General features: G+C 63.6%; 1 protein-coding gene across 1 annotated transcript in view; it reads right to left on the minus strand.

Moving 5' to 3' along the window:
- Nucleotides 1-5,313: 5,313 nt before the first annotated feature.
- Nucleotides 5,314-14,448, minus strand: part of LOC116838920 (uncharacterized) — a 19,898-nt gene continuing 10,763 nt past the window's right edge. The window contains 3 exon segments of the mRNA XM_075070720.1: nucleotides 5,314-5,636; nucleotides 6,596-6,769; nucleotides 10,371-10,559. Coding sequence (XP_074926821.1) covers nucleotides 5,314-5,636; nucleotides 6,596-6,769; nucleotides 10,371-10,559 — 686 coding nt within the window.

The raw sequence follows: 14,448 nt of genomic DNA on the forward strand, positions 1-14,448 counted from the left end.
CTTGGTAAAGGAGAGACCGGCAGGGCCGGAAGTGCCGGGTAAACTACTTCCGGCCGCCCCCGCCATCTTGGTATAGGGGAAAGGTGGGGGGCGCCGGCCGGCGGAGGGTTTCTATCAGCAGATTCCACACTCCTTCAAAAAAAAATCTCCGCCTTCCATGGCACCACCGCTACCTCTGCCGGACAAGGGAACCCGGACTAAGGGGCGATTAATTTTTTGGTCGCTGGATTGGTATCGGAATGAGCAGATTCGACACCCAAGCTCATCTCTGGGCTGGGGGCGGGGGCTAGTAATTAACATCTGGAATGGGGCGGGGAATAGTGGGGCTCTCATTGCACCTCCCAGCCTGAGCCCCTTCTCAGTTAGATGGGTGTAAATCCACTTGCACACCCCTCCCTACATTTCCCAGTGGGCATCCAGATTCCCAGGTGCAAATCCAGATTCATCGCCAAATTCCCTGCTGGGAATCCAGATTAATACCCCAGATTCCTGGGTGCAGATCCAGATTCCCCCACCTCCCCCAGGTGACCTGATATCCCGATTTTATAGGGACAATCCAGATTTTTGGGTCTTTTTCTTATATAGGTGCCTATTACCCCCCACCCCCTGTCCTGCTTTTTCACACTTGCTGGCTGGTCGCGCCCCGCACATAGATTTCCCGTTGTAAATCCGGGTTCCATTCGCACTGTAAATGCAACTGCACAATTCACTCTCCAGTCAGCCACGAGGGGGCAGGACCACCCCCCTCGTGCCGCTCTCCTAGGGCTGGGCTTTGGGTGGGGCCCTACCCAGGGTTGCGATTATATTTTTCCTGACTCTCATTAATGGTCAAACCATTTTCATCAGAGATTTTCCACTTTCGGAAATGAAGAGAGGAGGATCCCCCCCCACAGGATGCCTGTGTGCAGATTCGGGCCTGATTCTTCTCTCGCCATGGTGTCAGGCAGCCAGAGTCACTCTCCTGAGGGCACCGGGCCTGATTCCCTTCTCACTGACCTAGCATAACTCCCCAGGCACCGATTCCCGTCGGCCTGACTCCGGTGTGAATCAGGAGTGTGGGGTGGTGCTGATGGGGGCTGTGTCTCTGGCAAGGCAAGGGGGGGGCACGGTGGGGTGGGGAGCTGTGAGGCTGGTGGGGTGATGCTGCGTGGGCCCAGGAGCTGCAGGTTGTGTGTAAAAACCAGAGAGTGAGTCTCTCCTCCAGAACCGGCTGGCTGCACCCAATGGGGTTGGGGCTGCAGGTAGTAACAGGACATTAACAGTGTGTATCCCCCCACCCCCCAAAACACACACACACACACACCCCTACTTCCGGCTGGTCCCACCAGAACATGCACACACAAATCACAGAACACATGCGCACAGACCACACAACATTCACAAAACACATACATAACATGCACACACAAACACAACATGCACACATGCAACATGCACACATAAAACACACACACAAAACATACATAATATGCAACTACAGCACATGGACATACAAACCACATGCACCCAAACCACAGCCCAAGGACAGACACCTACACACACTGCTCAGCCCCTTTAGAAGCAGTGGATCCACACGCACCCAGCCCTGGCTGTTTGCTGTTTTCTTTGAACATGCTAAGGCTTGTCCTGGCCTCACCCACAGCTGTTTTCCAAAGCCAGGGTGGGCTCTTCTCCCCACTGGGGCCTGCAGCTGCCCGCACTGGGGTGGGTGCGTGAGGGTGGCACGGAAGGGCGAGGCTGCCCTTTCCCCCCACACTTGTGTTTCACATCCAAACAGAGCTCTAGAAAACTGACAGGATCTAAAGGGAACGAATGATGGAGCTGTGGCTAAAGCACAGGACTCCTGGGTTCTATTCCCAGCTGGGGGGGGGGGGAGTGGGGTCTAGTGGTTAGAGCCAAGGGCTAGGAGCCAGGATTCCTGGGTTCCATCCACAGCTCTACCTCTGAGTAGACCCCCCTTCCCCTTCTCTGTGTCTCATTTCTCCTCCATCTCGGCAACCTTTATCTGGGGGTCAGGGCCCGTCTGTGCCCAGGGCTTGAGATCCCCGGGGGAGGGCAAAGTGCCATGGCTGAGCGGGGTGAAAGGGACCAGAGGGGCCCCTTGGCTTTAGCCTCCATCCCCCGCTGGCCCCGAGGGCGGCGCTGGCCGGGTCCTGGGGTGGGGATGGAGGGTTTGGAATCTCCCCCCGCCCCCGACACACACACACACTTTCCGCTGCATGGACACCCCTGCACTCCCGCCGGCCCAGCCCCCCTCCCCCCGTCTTTCCCAAGCCCCGCTGAGGAATGCAAGTTTCCCTTGGCCAGGGCTCCGGGGTCCTGGCAGCCACCCAAGGGGGTGAGTCACCAATCAGAGACACTCGCTCCACCCTGTGGTGCAAAGGTGAGGAGGGAGCCGAATATACACACACACACACCCGAGCACTGCCTGTGCTGGACAGTCTGTTCCCAGGGCAGCTCCTCGTCATCGGGGCTGCAGGCTTGTCCGTCCCCGTCCCCCAGCCCAGCCTCATCCCGCTGAGGGTCGACCCGGGACCTGCCACCTGCCCAGGGGCACAGGCTGGGGTCTCCACACCGCCCAGGGGACGGCAGATCGGGAGTCAGGGAGCTCCTGGGGACCCACCTGGGGGCTGAGAATCTGCCCACACTGCACAGCTTCCCCTTCCCTCCCCCTCTGCCTGGAGCTTTGGGCATTAAGGGCACAGGGGTCCGGATTGATGGGCCGATCTGTCAATGGATCAGTGAGGGAAGGCAGGATACCAGGGTGGGCGGGCCCAGTGGTGGCAGGGACGGGGAGGGGGAGGAAGTGGGGGGCAGGAATGCCGGGCAAGGCAGGCCACTGGGGTAAGGGGGGTACCTGGCTGACGAGCCCCAGCTCTGGTGCAGGACAGCAGGGGCAGGATCCAGAAGCAGAAGGCCAGGCCGCTCCGATTTCGTGTGGCAGCCGGGTCCAGGGGCAAGCACCAGGGGGCCACGCGGGAGGTAAATGCGAGATCTCTTTATTGCAGAAGGATCGATATAAATACAGCCCCGGGGGCAGAGGAGATGATGCACAGAGAGTCCTGGAGCCCGTCTCACACACACCGAGGGGGAAAGACCTCCCGGGGCTTCAGCTGGGCTCAGGCCGCGCATTCCCCTCAATGGGCCAAGGCCAATTCCCAGCCGTATCTGACCCGAGATCTGGAGGGACTAACGACGGAGGCTGGGAGACCTGACCAGCGCTGCATTAGCCCCCGCCCCATCCCTCCAACCACTGTCCTGCCCCCGGGATGGGGAACCGAGGGCCTCAATCTCAGTTGCCCCATCCGTGCACTTGGGGCTGGAATGGGCCAGGGGTGGCTGCTGTAAAGTAGAGCAGCCTCAGAGCTGCTGTGACTCATGCTCTGCCCCCAGTGGGCCCTGGTTAAAGGGCAGAATAAATGAGCATTTTGCCATAACGATACCAGGGGGCTGCCCCCCCCCCAGCACATGGGAGGGGGGGAGCAGTGGGGTGTGTCAGGGGCATGAAGCACAGGGTGGCTAGTCTGATACACGGGGTCAATATACACAAAGCATCTGGCTGGAGGGGAAACGGCCCCCCGGCTACGACTCACAGACCCACTTCCCGGATGGCTGTGAATGGCCCCGATCAGGCTGAGACCGGGCGGCTGGCCCCCCAGATCGTGAGTGGATTGCGTGGCTGGTACAGTGCAGGGTGCAGTACTGCCTGCTACCACTAGGGAGGGGTGTCCAGCAGGGCTGCAGTCCCCTCAGTCTGTAATATCCCGGGCTTCCACCAGGGGGCAGGTGGGCTGCAGGGCCATACAGGGATATATGGGGCTAATTGGCAGGCCCTGTCCCCTGCAGCCCGCCCAGCTGTTCCCGGAACTGGGCTCAGAACCCCCCAAACCCCTAGGGTAGCTTTGCCCCAGGCCGCCCTCAGGGCTGGATCTGGGTCCGAGGGGCCTGGCGCCAGCCCCTGCCACCATGGATCGCAGGCGGGACATGGGCACGGAGGACGCCAGGGGGCAGCGCCAGGATGTGACTTGCGCTAACCCAGCCTGGCTCTTTGTTCCCCCCAGTTGCAGGTCGGGGGAGAGCGGCTCGTGGCTTGCAGGCCTCGGGTTCAATCCCCACCCACTGTAGCTGGTGCCTCGGGGATTAGGGAGCACGGCAAGTCCCCCCCCGGCTTTAACACGGCGACTTCCCCGGGGCCCGTCAGGTCTCCTCCCAAATGACCTGGGGCAGCTGGAGGTCCAGGCAGGGTCCAGCTTGCAGCCTCTCTCGTCTCTCCTGGTGAACAGGCAACATGGTGTGTGTGTTGGGGGCGGATCTGGGGCTGGCAGCCCCCCGCTGGCCCCGACAGAGTCAGCTGCAGCTTTGTGCCTGGTGGCGGAGATGGTGAAGGGATTCCAGGGTGGCTGGCTCATGATGGGATGCTGGGGGGCCCTGATCCTGCATCGATGAGGGTCCTAAATTACTGCCTCGCCTGGTGGGGGTGAGGCTGGTTTGCTGATGCTGGAAAGGGGTGGGGATTGAGGTCTCCCAGAGCAGTTCAGCCTGGCACAGGGTGAGGGGGGGCGGGAGCTAGGGTCTCCCGGAGCTGTTCAGCCTGGCACGGGGTGAGGGGGGAATCAGGGTCTCCCAGAGCAGTTCAGCCTGGCATAGGGGAGGGGAGCAGGAGCTGGGGTTTCCCGGAGCAGTTCAGCCTGGCACGGTGCGAGGGGGCGGAAATTGGGGTCTCCTGGAGCAGTTCAGCCTGGCACGGGGTGTGTGGGGGGAATATCTGGGTCTCCCGGAGCAGTTCAGCCTGGCATGGGGCGAAGGGGGGGGGAATCAGGATCTCCTGGAACAGCTCAGCCTGGCACAGGGCGGGGGGGGGGGGAATTCGGGTCTCGAGCGTTCGCCTGGACGGGGTGGAGGGTGGGAGCTGGGGTGTCCTGGAGCGTGTCAGCCTTGGCACAGGTGGGGGAGTAATGGGGTCTCCCGTGCGCACTTAGCTGGCACTGGGAGAGCGGCGGGAATATCCGGTCTCTCGGCAGCAGTTCAGCTGGCACGGGCGGGGGAGGCAGGAGTCGGTGGCCTCCTATTTACTCCAGCCTCCGAGCCTTCTGCCTCCTCTTGGAGCGGTGAGGCACCAGACGTGGCGGGGCAGGTCCTGGGGAGCCATGCCCCTCCAGCTTGACCCTCTGATAGTAGTAGTAGGCGGCAGGGCGAACTCTCCTCGGCTTTGTCCAGCATTGCCGTCCCGGTCCGTCGCTCAGCTTCGATTTGCCCAGCCCGAGTTGGGCCAGCTTGGTGGCCACATCCAGGCTTTTGGCCTTCGGGCGCTCGCTACCGCTCAGCTTCCCTCAGGAGTGCAGTTGTAGGATCTCGTGCGTTTGGGCTTGTCCTTGGTCGACCACCCGTCCGTGTCCGCCCCTCGTAGCGCCGTAGCCAGGCCTCCACGAACGGGCGTTGTGCGGTGACGGTGAAAGGCCCACCTTGCACCACGCCCGCCGGGCGTCTCCAGCTCATCCTCGCGCAGCAGGGCAATGGCCGGCTTGACGCAGGATTTCGCCCGATCCAATCATCGTCGCCCAGCTCCAGACAGCCCGTGGCTTCAAGTGCGTCGGAACTAATGGATGAAGCGAATCGGGCGAAACCATCAGCACCTCCTGCCGGGCGAGGGGGAGGTCAGCAACGGGGGAGACACGGCGGAGCCCCGGCTCGGTCACCATGCCCAATATCCAGCCATGGCCCGATCGGCGGCAGCACTTGTCTTCCCCAAGGCCCAGTATTGACTGGGTCCTCCGCCCCACAGCTCAGTCTGGCCTCGCTCCCTGATCCTCCCAATAGCCCAGTATATAAGGACACATGGCGGCCCTCTCCCCTCACGGCCCAATCCGGCCTGTCCCTGTCCCTCCCACAGCCTGTATATCGACCTGGTCCCTACTCCCTTCCATTGGCCCTAGTACGAGACCGGGACCCTCCCCACAGCCACCGATAGTGAGCCTGGCCCACTCCCCCCACCACAGCCCAGTCCGCGCGCCTGTCTGTCCCTCCCCACAGCCCAGTTAGCCTGCCCCTTCCCAACGGCCCATATCCGGCCTGTCCTGTTCCCTCCCAACACGCCCAGTATAGGCCTGGTCCCCTTCCCTTCCCTATGGCCCAGTCCGGCCGGACCTCACCCACAGCCCAGTAATAGCCTGGCCCCTCCTCCCCCACCACAGACCAGTCGGCCATGGTCCCTGTCCTTCCCACAGCCCACTATAGCCTGCCGCCATCCTCCCACGGCCCAGATCCGGCCTGTCCTGTCCCCTTCCCCAAGGCCCAGTTATACCGCCTGGCCCCTCCCCCCCCACGTGCCCAGATCCGCCCTGTCCTTCCCCCCAGCACCAGGTATAGCTGGCCCCCCCCCCCGGGCCCAGTCTGGCCTTTCTCCTGTCCTCCCCAACAGCCCAGTATGAGCCTGGCCCCCTCCCCCCCACGGCCCAGTCCGGCCTGGCCCTGTCCTCCACAGCCCAGTATAGCCTGGTCCCCTCCTCCCCACAGCCCAGTATAGCCTGGTCCCCTCCCCCCACGCCCCGTCCAGGCCTGGCCCTGTCCCTCCCCTACCGCCTCAACTTGGCCTCACCCCCAGCTCTCACCTGCATCTTGCCGCAGTCGGGGAAGTCGCCGGGCGAGATGTTGATGCTCCAGCTGGATCTTGGCGAGACGGGGCACTTGGCAATCAGGTGCTTTCTTTTGTTGTCCTTCCCGAACACCGAGGGCATCTCCTTCTTCAGGTGGCTGATGATGTGGGCTGGACCTGGGGGGGCAGGGGCATCAACCAGGGCCTGGGGGGTGGGGACCCACCTGCAGGGGCTGCCTCCAGAGCGAGCAGGCACCCCCGTGCCAACCACAGCTCCCCCCTGGTTTTGCTGGCAGAAGCTGTCAATTATCCAGCCCCCTTCCCCCACCTAGCATGGCCCCCATCTCCCCCCCAGCCCAGCTCGGACCCCCTGCGGCACTGGTGGGCCTGGCCAGCTCCCGTCAGCAGCTCTTCCTGCCCCCCCGCCCCGCCTGGACTGACCCAGAGCTTCGCTCCCTCGGCTTCCGCAGGAAGGATCCGTCTGGGGCAGCTGGGCAGGGCAGGGCGGGCGGGCAGGGCAGCTCGCTCCGTCCCACTCCACCTCGGGATGGGCCTCTGATGGGGAGTGTCCTGAGTGTTTGCTCTGAACACTGTGTTGGTGCCTCAGTGGTCCTGTGCAGTTCCTTAAGTAATCTAGGTGGTGGATCAGGGGGTGTGATTGCTACAGAGGAAGGGGCCAGTGCCCCTAAATGCCGGGCACTCTGTCTCTAGCAACTGATGCCTGGGCCCCCCCTCTGCAAAGTGCCAGCTGAAGGTGTTGGAGACAAAGGGATCAGGTGACCTCCTGGCCGGAAAGGAGCTGAGCAGAGAGGAGGGGCTGGAGGGGTTGGTGGTCTGGAGCTACCTGGGGATAAGGAGTGAAGGCAGACCTAGGGGTCTGGCTCACTGCCCCCCAGAATGGACCCGCCGAGGGGTCTGTTCTCTGTACCTACAAACTCTGTTCTAGACCCTTGTTCCTGTGAATTGAACAAACTTGTGTTACTGGCTGGCTGAGGAGTCACGTCTGACTGCAAAGTGGGGGTGCAGGAACTGTGGCCGCCCAGGACCCCGCTGGGGCGACTCGCTGTGGAAGCACACGGAGGGGCAAGGATGCTGAATGCTCCAAGGAGAGACCCAGAGGTGAAGCGTGTGAGCTTCTTGCCCTGCAGACAGGCTGCTCCAAGGAGAGAGGAGGCTCCCAGAGTCCTGCCTGGCTTGGGTGGGAGCAGTTCAGAAGCATCGCCCGGTGACTCCCGTGACACCCCCAGCCAGACGAATCCCACCTGGCTCCCAGCAGGGCCCGGGACATTGGGCTGGAAGCCCGGCACTCCTGGTTCTACCCCCAGCTCTGGGTGTGTGTGTAGTGGGTTAGAGCCGGGTTGGGAGCCAGGATCCTGGGTTCTCTCCCCGGTCTGGAGTGGGGCTCTAAGTAACAATTAGGGGGCTGAGGTGCTGATTTATAAGGAAAGATTTAAACCCACATCAGCTAAATACACTGGGGGCGGGGGGGGATTACAGGCCATGGGTGCAGCCCCTCTGGGGTGAGTTTAGCCCATGAGCTCTTGGGGGCTGGGGCTCTGCCCCCCACCTGGCCCTGCCCTGCCTGGCTGCCCCCAGCCGCGTGCCAGCCCTGAGACGTCAGGGAATTTGCTGCCCCACCTCCCCCGGTGCTGCGCTTCACGGACTTCCCTCGGTGGAGAAAGAGGAAAATCTGCGCCCCAAAGCCTTGGGTGAGGACGGGCACCCCAGGTCCCGCCTGCACAGATGGCAGTTGAACCCATGTGATTTAGTGGTTAGGAGCACGGGGCTGGGGTGCAGGACTCTTGGGTTCTCGTCCTGCCTCGGTTTCTGTGAAGTTAAGTTGTGAGCGCCTGGCACAATGGGGGTCTGGATCTCGGGCGGGGTGTGGGCAGCGTCCAGCACAACAGGGCCCCAACTTACTGTGACCTTAAGAAAGCGCTTCAGCGCCTCTGTGCCTCAGTTTCCTCTCTGCACTAAGGATCAGGGCCAGACATCAACGTCATGGGGGCACGGGGCAGATGAACATCTCCGCTCGATTGTGATGCCGGCCCCAGGGCTGGGGGGGGCGTCCAGCCTCCGTGATCCAGGCGGCTGTTGGCAGCCGGCGGTGGAAAGTGGTCGGCGGCTGTTCCATGGACGTTCTGTTCCCTGGCTCCGGCCGTGGCCGGGAGGAAATTGCCACTCGGGGGCCTGGGCCGCACAAAGGACCCGGGGAGCCGGCGCAGCAGGTGGCAGGAAAAGATAAGGCGGCGCAGGAGGGAAAGAGGCCGCGAAAGCCAAGCTGGCGCTTCCTCTCAGGCCAATGGAGGAGCCTCATTAAAATTCCCCCACGTCACTGGGGGCGAGGGAGAGGAACCTGCATTACTGGAGGGGCCGCACCCTCGGGGGGGGAGCTTTCCAAAAGCCTGTTAGAACAGGGGGCTGGCTGGTTCGGGGGGCAGGGTACGGGACGCAGGGCCTTTCTCCTCTCAAGGGTATCAGCTCCAGGGCAGGGGCCTTTCCCCTCTAGGGGCGCCGGCCTCGATCCAGCCGTGGGGCTGGGGCCTTTCCCCTCTAGGGGCGCCGGCCTCGATCCAGCCGTGGGGCTGGGGCCTTTCCCCTCTAGGGGTGCCGGCCTCGATCCAGCCGTGGGGTTGGGGACTTTCCCCATTTCTCAGGCTGGGGGGCTTGATCACAGCTGCGGAAGGCTCTACCGCATGGGAAACCATTAACGAGGAAACCAGGTGCAGGATGCAGGGGCTGGGGGGGCTCGCAAACCCAGTAACGTCCCCCCCCCAGGGCCATTGTTCAGGGCAGGACAGCCAAGTTTGGGGGGTTCGTGTCTGGAGCAATCTGCTGCCTAAGAGTCACAACCCTGAAATGATATGGGGGGTGGGTAGGAAACACAGCCCCAAAAGCTGCCCTCAGAGACTCCCCCCAGACTCAGGAGGGGCAGAGCCCCAAGGGGCATGAGACCCACCAGTTAACAGAGAATATGAGACCTCACCCTGCAGCCAAGGGGTCTCTAATCAGCAGCCCTCCCCTCCCTGGGCTAGAACCCAGGAGTCCTGGTTCCCAGCCCTGCTCTAACCACCAGACCCCACTCCCCACGCCAGGCCAGGCCAGGCCAAGGAGAGAACCCAGGAGTTCTGGTGGCTAGGATGATAACCAGGTCCTTTTGCCATCTGGGTGACCCTGCCCCCTCAGTCCCCCTGTCTCTCTTGGTGCACCCCACCCACCCTGCTAGAACTCCCCTCCCTCCCCCCTCAGTCCCCCACCTGCCTAGGTCCCCCCTGTCCTCCTCAGTGCCCTCCACCCACGACCCCAGAACCCCACTTCCACACCTAGATCCCCATCCCCCTCAATGCTCCCCAGAACCCCTTCCACACCCCTCGGTCCCCCTGCTCGCCTAGGTCCCCATCCGCCTCAGTGCCCCCCACAACCCCCTTCCACGCCCCTCGGTCCCCCTGCCCGCCTAGGTCCCCATCCCCCTCAGTGCCCCCCCCAGCCCCCTTCCACGCCCCTCGGTCCTCCGCCCCCTCAGTGCCCCCCATCTCCCGCCCCGCGGGTGCCCGCTACACCCTGACCAGCCGGGCTCTCTTGACCAGTCGTTGAGCTTGCGGAGGGCCGAGTTGCGGGGCAGGTTCTGGATGTCCTGAACAAGTCCTCTCCTCCAGCTCGAGAAGCCGCCGGTTGTCGGAGACCAGCAGCGGCTCGGCCCAAAGGAGCCAATGTAGACACGCAGCACCTCGGGGGTGTTGAACACCTTCCCCAGGGAGCACATCAGGGCCCCATAGACCGCTCAGCTGCTGCGTCTCCACCATGTCGGCCTTGTTCAGGACCACCCGGATCTTGTCCTCGTTGCCCTTCAGGGCTCGGATGGCCTCCGAGAACTCGTCCGAGATCTCCAGCTTGTGGGCGTCGAAGAGCAGGATGATGCGGTCCACACGCTCCGCGGACCATTGCAGCACGGCCGGGAAGTCGTAGCCTGCGGGGCCGGGCGGGGAGATGCCGTCAGGCAGGGTAGGCCCTGGCCCGCGCCCGCCCTGGCCTCTGCCCCACGCTCGCCCACATCCCCAGGCCTGTGCCCCACGCCCCCTGGCCCGCTGCCCCTGTGCCTGTGCCCACCCTGCTCCCACTCCCAGGCCTGTGCCCCATGCCACCTTGTCCCCTTTTCCCAAGCCCTGCACCCCATGCCCAGCGCAGCCCTGCCCCTTCACTCCCCAGCCCCTGTGCCCCATGCCTGCCCTCCAGGGCATGGGGCATTCCCTGCAGAGGGCACCGGTGCCTGTGGACCTGGCTGCCAGGTGTGTGGTCCCTATGCAGCACGTTTCTGCCCTGTCTCCTCCTGCTGGTCCTGGGGCGCCCAGAGGGAATAGCTCATGGGTTGAGAAAGGGACAGGGGCCTCTGCCTCCCCCAACAGACCCCCTCCCCAATCTCTGCTCCTCCCCCAGTGTACCCCCACCCTGCCCCATCACTCTCCACTGCCTCCCACTGAGATCATGGCGCATCGCGCCAGTCACTGCCCAGACCCCAGCCGAAATCAGGGCCCCGTCGCGCCAGGCACTGCCCAGACCCCGCCGAGATCAGGGCCCCATCGTGCCGAGCACTGCCCAGACCCCAGCCGAGATCAGGGCCCCAGGCGCCGCCCAACCCCAGCAAGATCAGGGCCCCGTCAGGCGGCGCCTGCCCAGACCCACGCCGAGATCAGGTCCCATCGCACGGCAGCTGGCCCAGACCCCACCTGAGATCACGGCCCCCTGTACTGGGGTGAGGGAGCTCAGGGGCTGAGAGAAGAGACGTCTCATTACATCCCCCAGCAGCCCTAACAGCTCGCTGAGAGCGCTGCTGGAGCTCAGCCGACCCCCCCCGCCCTCCCTCTTGGCAGCCCACGCGGCGAGTGTCTCCAACGCACCAAAAAAGGAAGCCTTGAGGCTGAGCAGAGGAAAAGTCTAGAGCCGGGGCCCTGCTGTGAATCAAAACCCAGCTGGACCGGATGGGGCTGTAACACCGCCACCCCCGCTTCTCTCCGCTGCCCAGCAGTCCTGGGAAAGGTTGGGGTGGCCTGGCCTGGCCTCCCGTGCCAGGGAAATCAGCGAAACCAGGGCACAGGGCTTTCCAGTGACCCTGCCCCTGCCCGGCGAGGGGCTCTACCTGCTGCAGCCCTCCTGTGTCCCCTGGCCTCTCTGGGCAGGGAGCAGGAGCCGGCCCCCTGGGCTGCAGTGATGGGGGGAGAATCGGGTCCCACGAACTCCTTCGTCCCCTGCTGTTTACACAAGCAGGGAGGGAGCCAGCGAGTTTCCAGGCCTGGCGCCCGGCCCTCCCTGGAAAATGGAGCCGATCCAGAGGACGGGGGCTCCTGGTGATGGATGCCGCTGAGCTGGGGTGGGGAAGGGGAGGCTGGGCCCAGAGCTCGTCCGGCTGGAGAGCAGAGGCTGAGCTGAGGCTCCAGCCCAGATGGGATTTGGGGGATTCTCTAGAGAGGGAGGGGGGTCCGAGGGGCAGGAACAGCAGCTGGCCCAGACCGTGTGCCCACCCGAGAGCCGCACTGGCCTTTCCCCAGTGCCAGTTTGCTGCGGTGTATTGGATCTCACAGTGCCCTGCACCTACTGTCCTGAGTGCCAGGGTTCACCTTCGCTTGCGGGCCCAGAGCAGCGGTGGGTTAGGGGGCACTATCTGAACAGGCCCCGCACCCCATCCCAGAGGTGGCTGCAGCTCAGCGCTGGGTGAGGGATCCCATGCAGCTCAGGCCTGGCTTGGACACCGGCCCGGGGAGCAGGGCCATAAATCACCCCTGCGGGAAACAGCCCGAGCGCCGGACGGTGCCAGCTCACAGCGGGAATTTCCTCTGCGCTCTGCCCCTTTCGGCTCAATCCCCGGGCAGCCCACCTGGGCGGTTGCTGCTTCTCGGCGACGGGGCTCACCAGGGACAGGGCTCTGGGCTTCCATTGCCTCAGGGGACCTCCTCCTTCCCCCCCCAAAACAGCACCCATGAACTGCTACTAGCTACCTGCAACTGGAGGCTAGTGGTTAGAGCGGGGAGGGGCAGCTGGGAGCCAGGACTCCTGGGTTCTCTCCCCAGCTCTGGGAGGGGAGGGGGATCTTGTGGTTAGAGAGTCGGGGGAGGGGAGCTAGGACTCCTGCTTTCAGACAATGATTCGCTGAATGGCCTTCAGCAAGTCCCTGCGCCTCTCTCTGTGCCTCAGTTTCCCCAATTGTGAAGCAGGGAGAGAACCACACAGACTGGCCTCACAGGGGTCAACTTGGCCATAGGTTTTCACTAGCAATGCTCCCGGTCAAAGCGGGTTGTGCTGTTCCCATTCACATGCGCTGTCGCCCGCCTCCCCCACGATCACCCCCCAGGACATACGCTCTGCCCCCACCGCGTTCCCCTCTGCTGCCCAGTCCCGCTAGCAGGACGGGCATGGTTCTCATTGCTATGGGCTCAGCTGGTCCTGGCCACGGAAACCTCCCTGCCCCGACTTATCACCCGCTTTATTTGAACAGCTTCTTCCTCCGTTTGTCCCGGCCCTGCTGGTGGATTTCAGATGCTGCCCTGCTCCCAGAAGCAGCACGTGCGAGGGACCTGGCCTGAACTGAACTGCCCGGCTGGGCATTTCCTGGGTTCAGTCCCATGGCCGGCTGCAGCGCCTGCTCGTGGGGACGCACAGCTGCACAAGCGACCCTACAATAACAGACCAGTGTAGTGGTGCAGGAGTCACGAGTGACCCCACAATTACAAACCCGTGTGATCAACCTGCACCCCCACGGTGACGGCCCAGCCCGCACTCAGCACCCCGACAGTGACACACCAGCCCGTGGCACCTCCAAGCGCCCTGATGGTAACGCACCATCGCCGAGCGCCCTGACAGCAACGCACCGGCCCGCGTCACCGCCGAGCGCCCCGACAGTGATGGCCCGGCCCACGCCGAGCGCCCTGACAGCAATGCACCGGCCCGCGTCACTACCGAGCGCCCCTACAATAACACTGCACCCTGCATGCTGGAGGGAGATCGGTTTTAGACGCAGAGCTGGGCCTGTCCTGAGGGTTGTTTGCACCACGGGAGAGCTGCGAGCAGCCACCGGCGCCCTGAGCTCAGCAGGGTGTTTACCGAGCCGCCACGTGCCAGGGTCGGGCTGGATTCCCTGCATAGCGCAGGGCGCGGAGCTCCCTCCAGCTCCGAAGGGGGCCAGGTGGGCTGCTGGGCAAGGGAGCCCCATGGCAGCTGGGTGAACCCCTCCTGGTATGCAGCTCCCGCCCCACACGGGCCCCGGGAGCCCCGAGCCGCTTGCCAGCGATTAATTCAGAGGGGAGGAATCCCAGGGAGGAATTCGGACATGTCAGTGGGAAAGCACGGCCCCCGCCCCATTACGTTCCTCCAGCCAGGGCACATCCAGGCTGGGGACCCCCCCCCCCCGCACATTCCTGCAGGGGCCAGGGGTCACCGGGAGGGCAGGTGCTCAGTGCCTCTGAAATCAGGCTGCCAGGAGCCCCACGGGGCTTTGATAAACTGCCGTGTGAAGGATTCCTGCTCCCTGCCACTGAGATGCAGCCGCCTCTGGGGTGCGGGGCGGGGGCCTGTTTATACAGGGATCCCACACCCCTCGCTGAGATGTAGCCACCTCTGTGATGGGCCCTGGCAGCTTTTACACAGCCAGGACTCAGCCAGAACTGAAATGCAGCCACCTCGGGGGTGGAATGCAGCAGCTGCTAAACATCAGCATTGCACTATGGTTTAGAAGAATAACCAAAGCATGATCTTATGGTCCAAAACCAGGGTTGGGAGCCAGGACTCCTGGGTTCTCTCCCCAGCTCTGGGAGGAGGGGAGTGGGGTCTGGTGGTTAGAGCAGGGGGGCTGGGAGCCAGGACTCCTG

Source organism: Chelonoidis abingdonii, chromosome 11, assembly GCF_003597395.2.
Source record: "Chelonoidis abingdonii isolate Lonesome George chromosome 11, CheloAbing_2.0, whole genome shotgun sequence".
Taxonomy (NCBI): domain Eukaryota; kingdom Metazoa; phylum Chordata; order Testudines; family Testudinidae; genus Chelonoidis; species Chelonoidis abingdonii.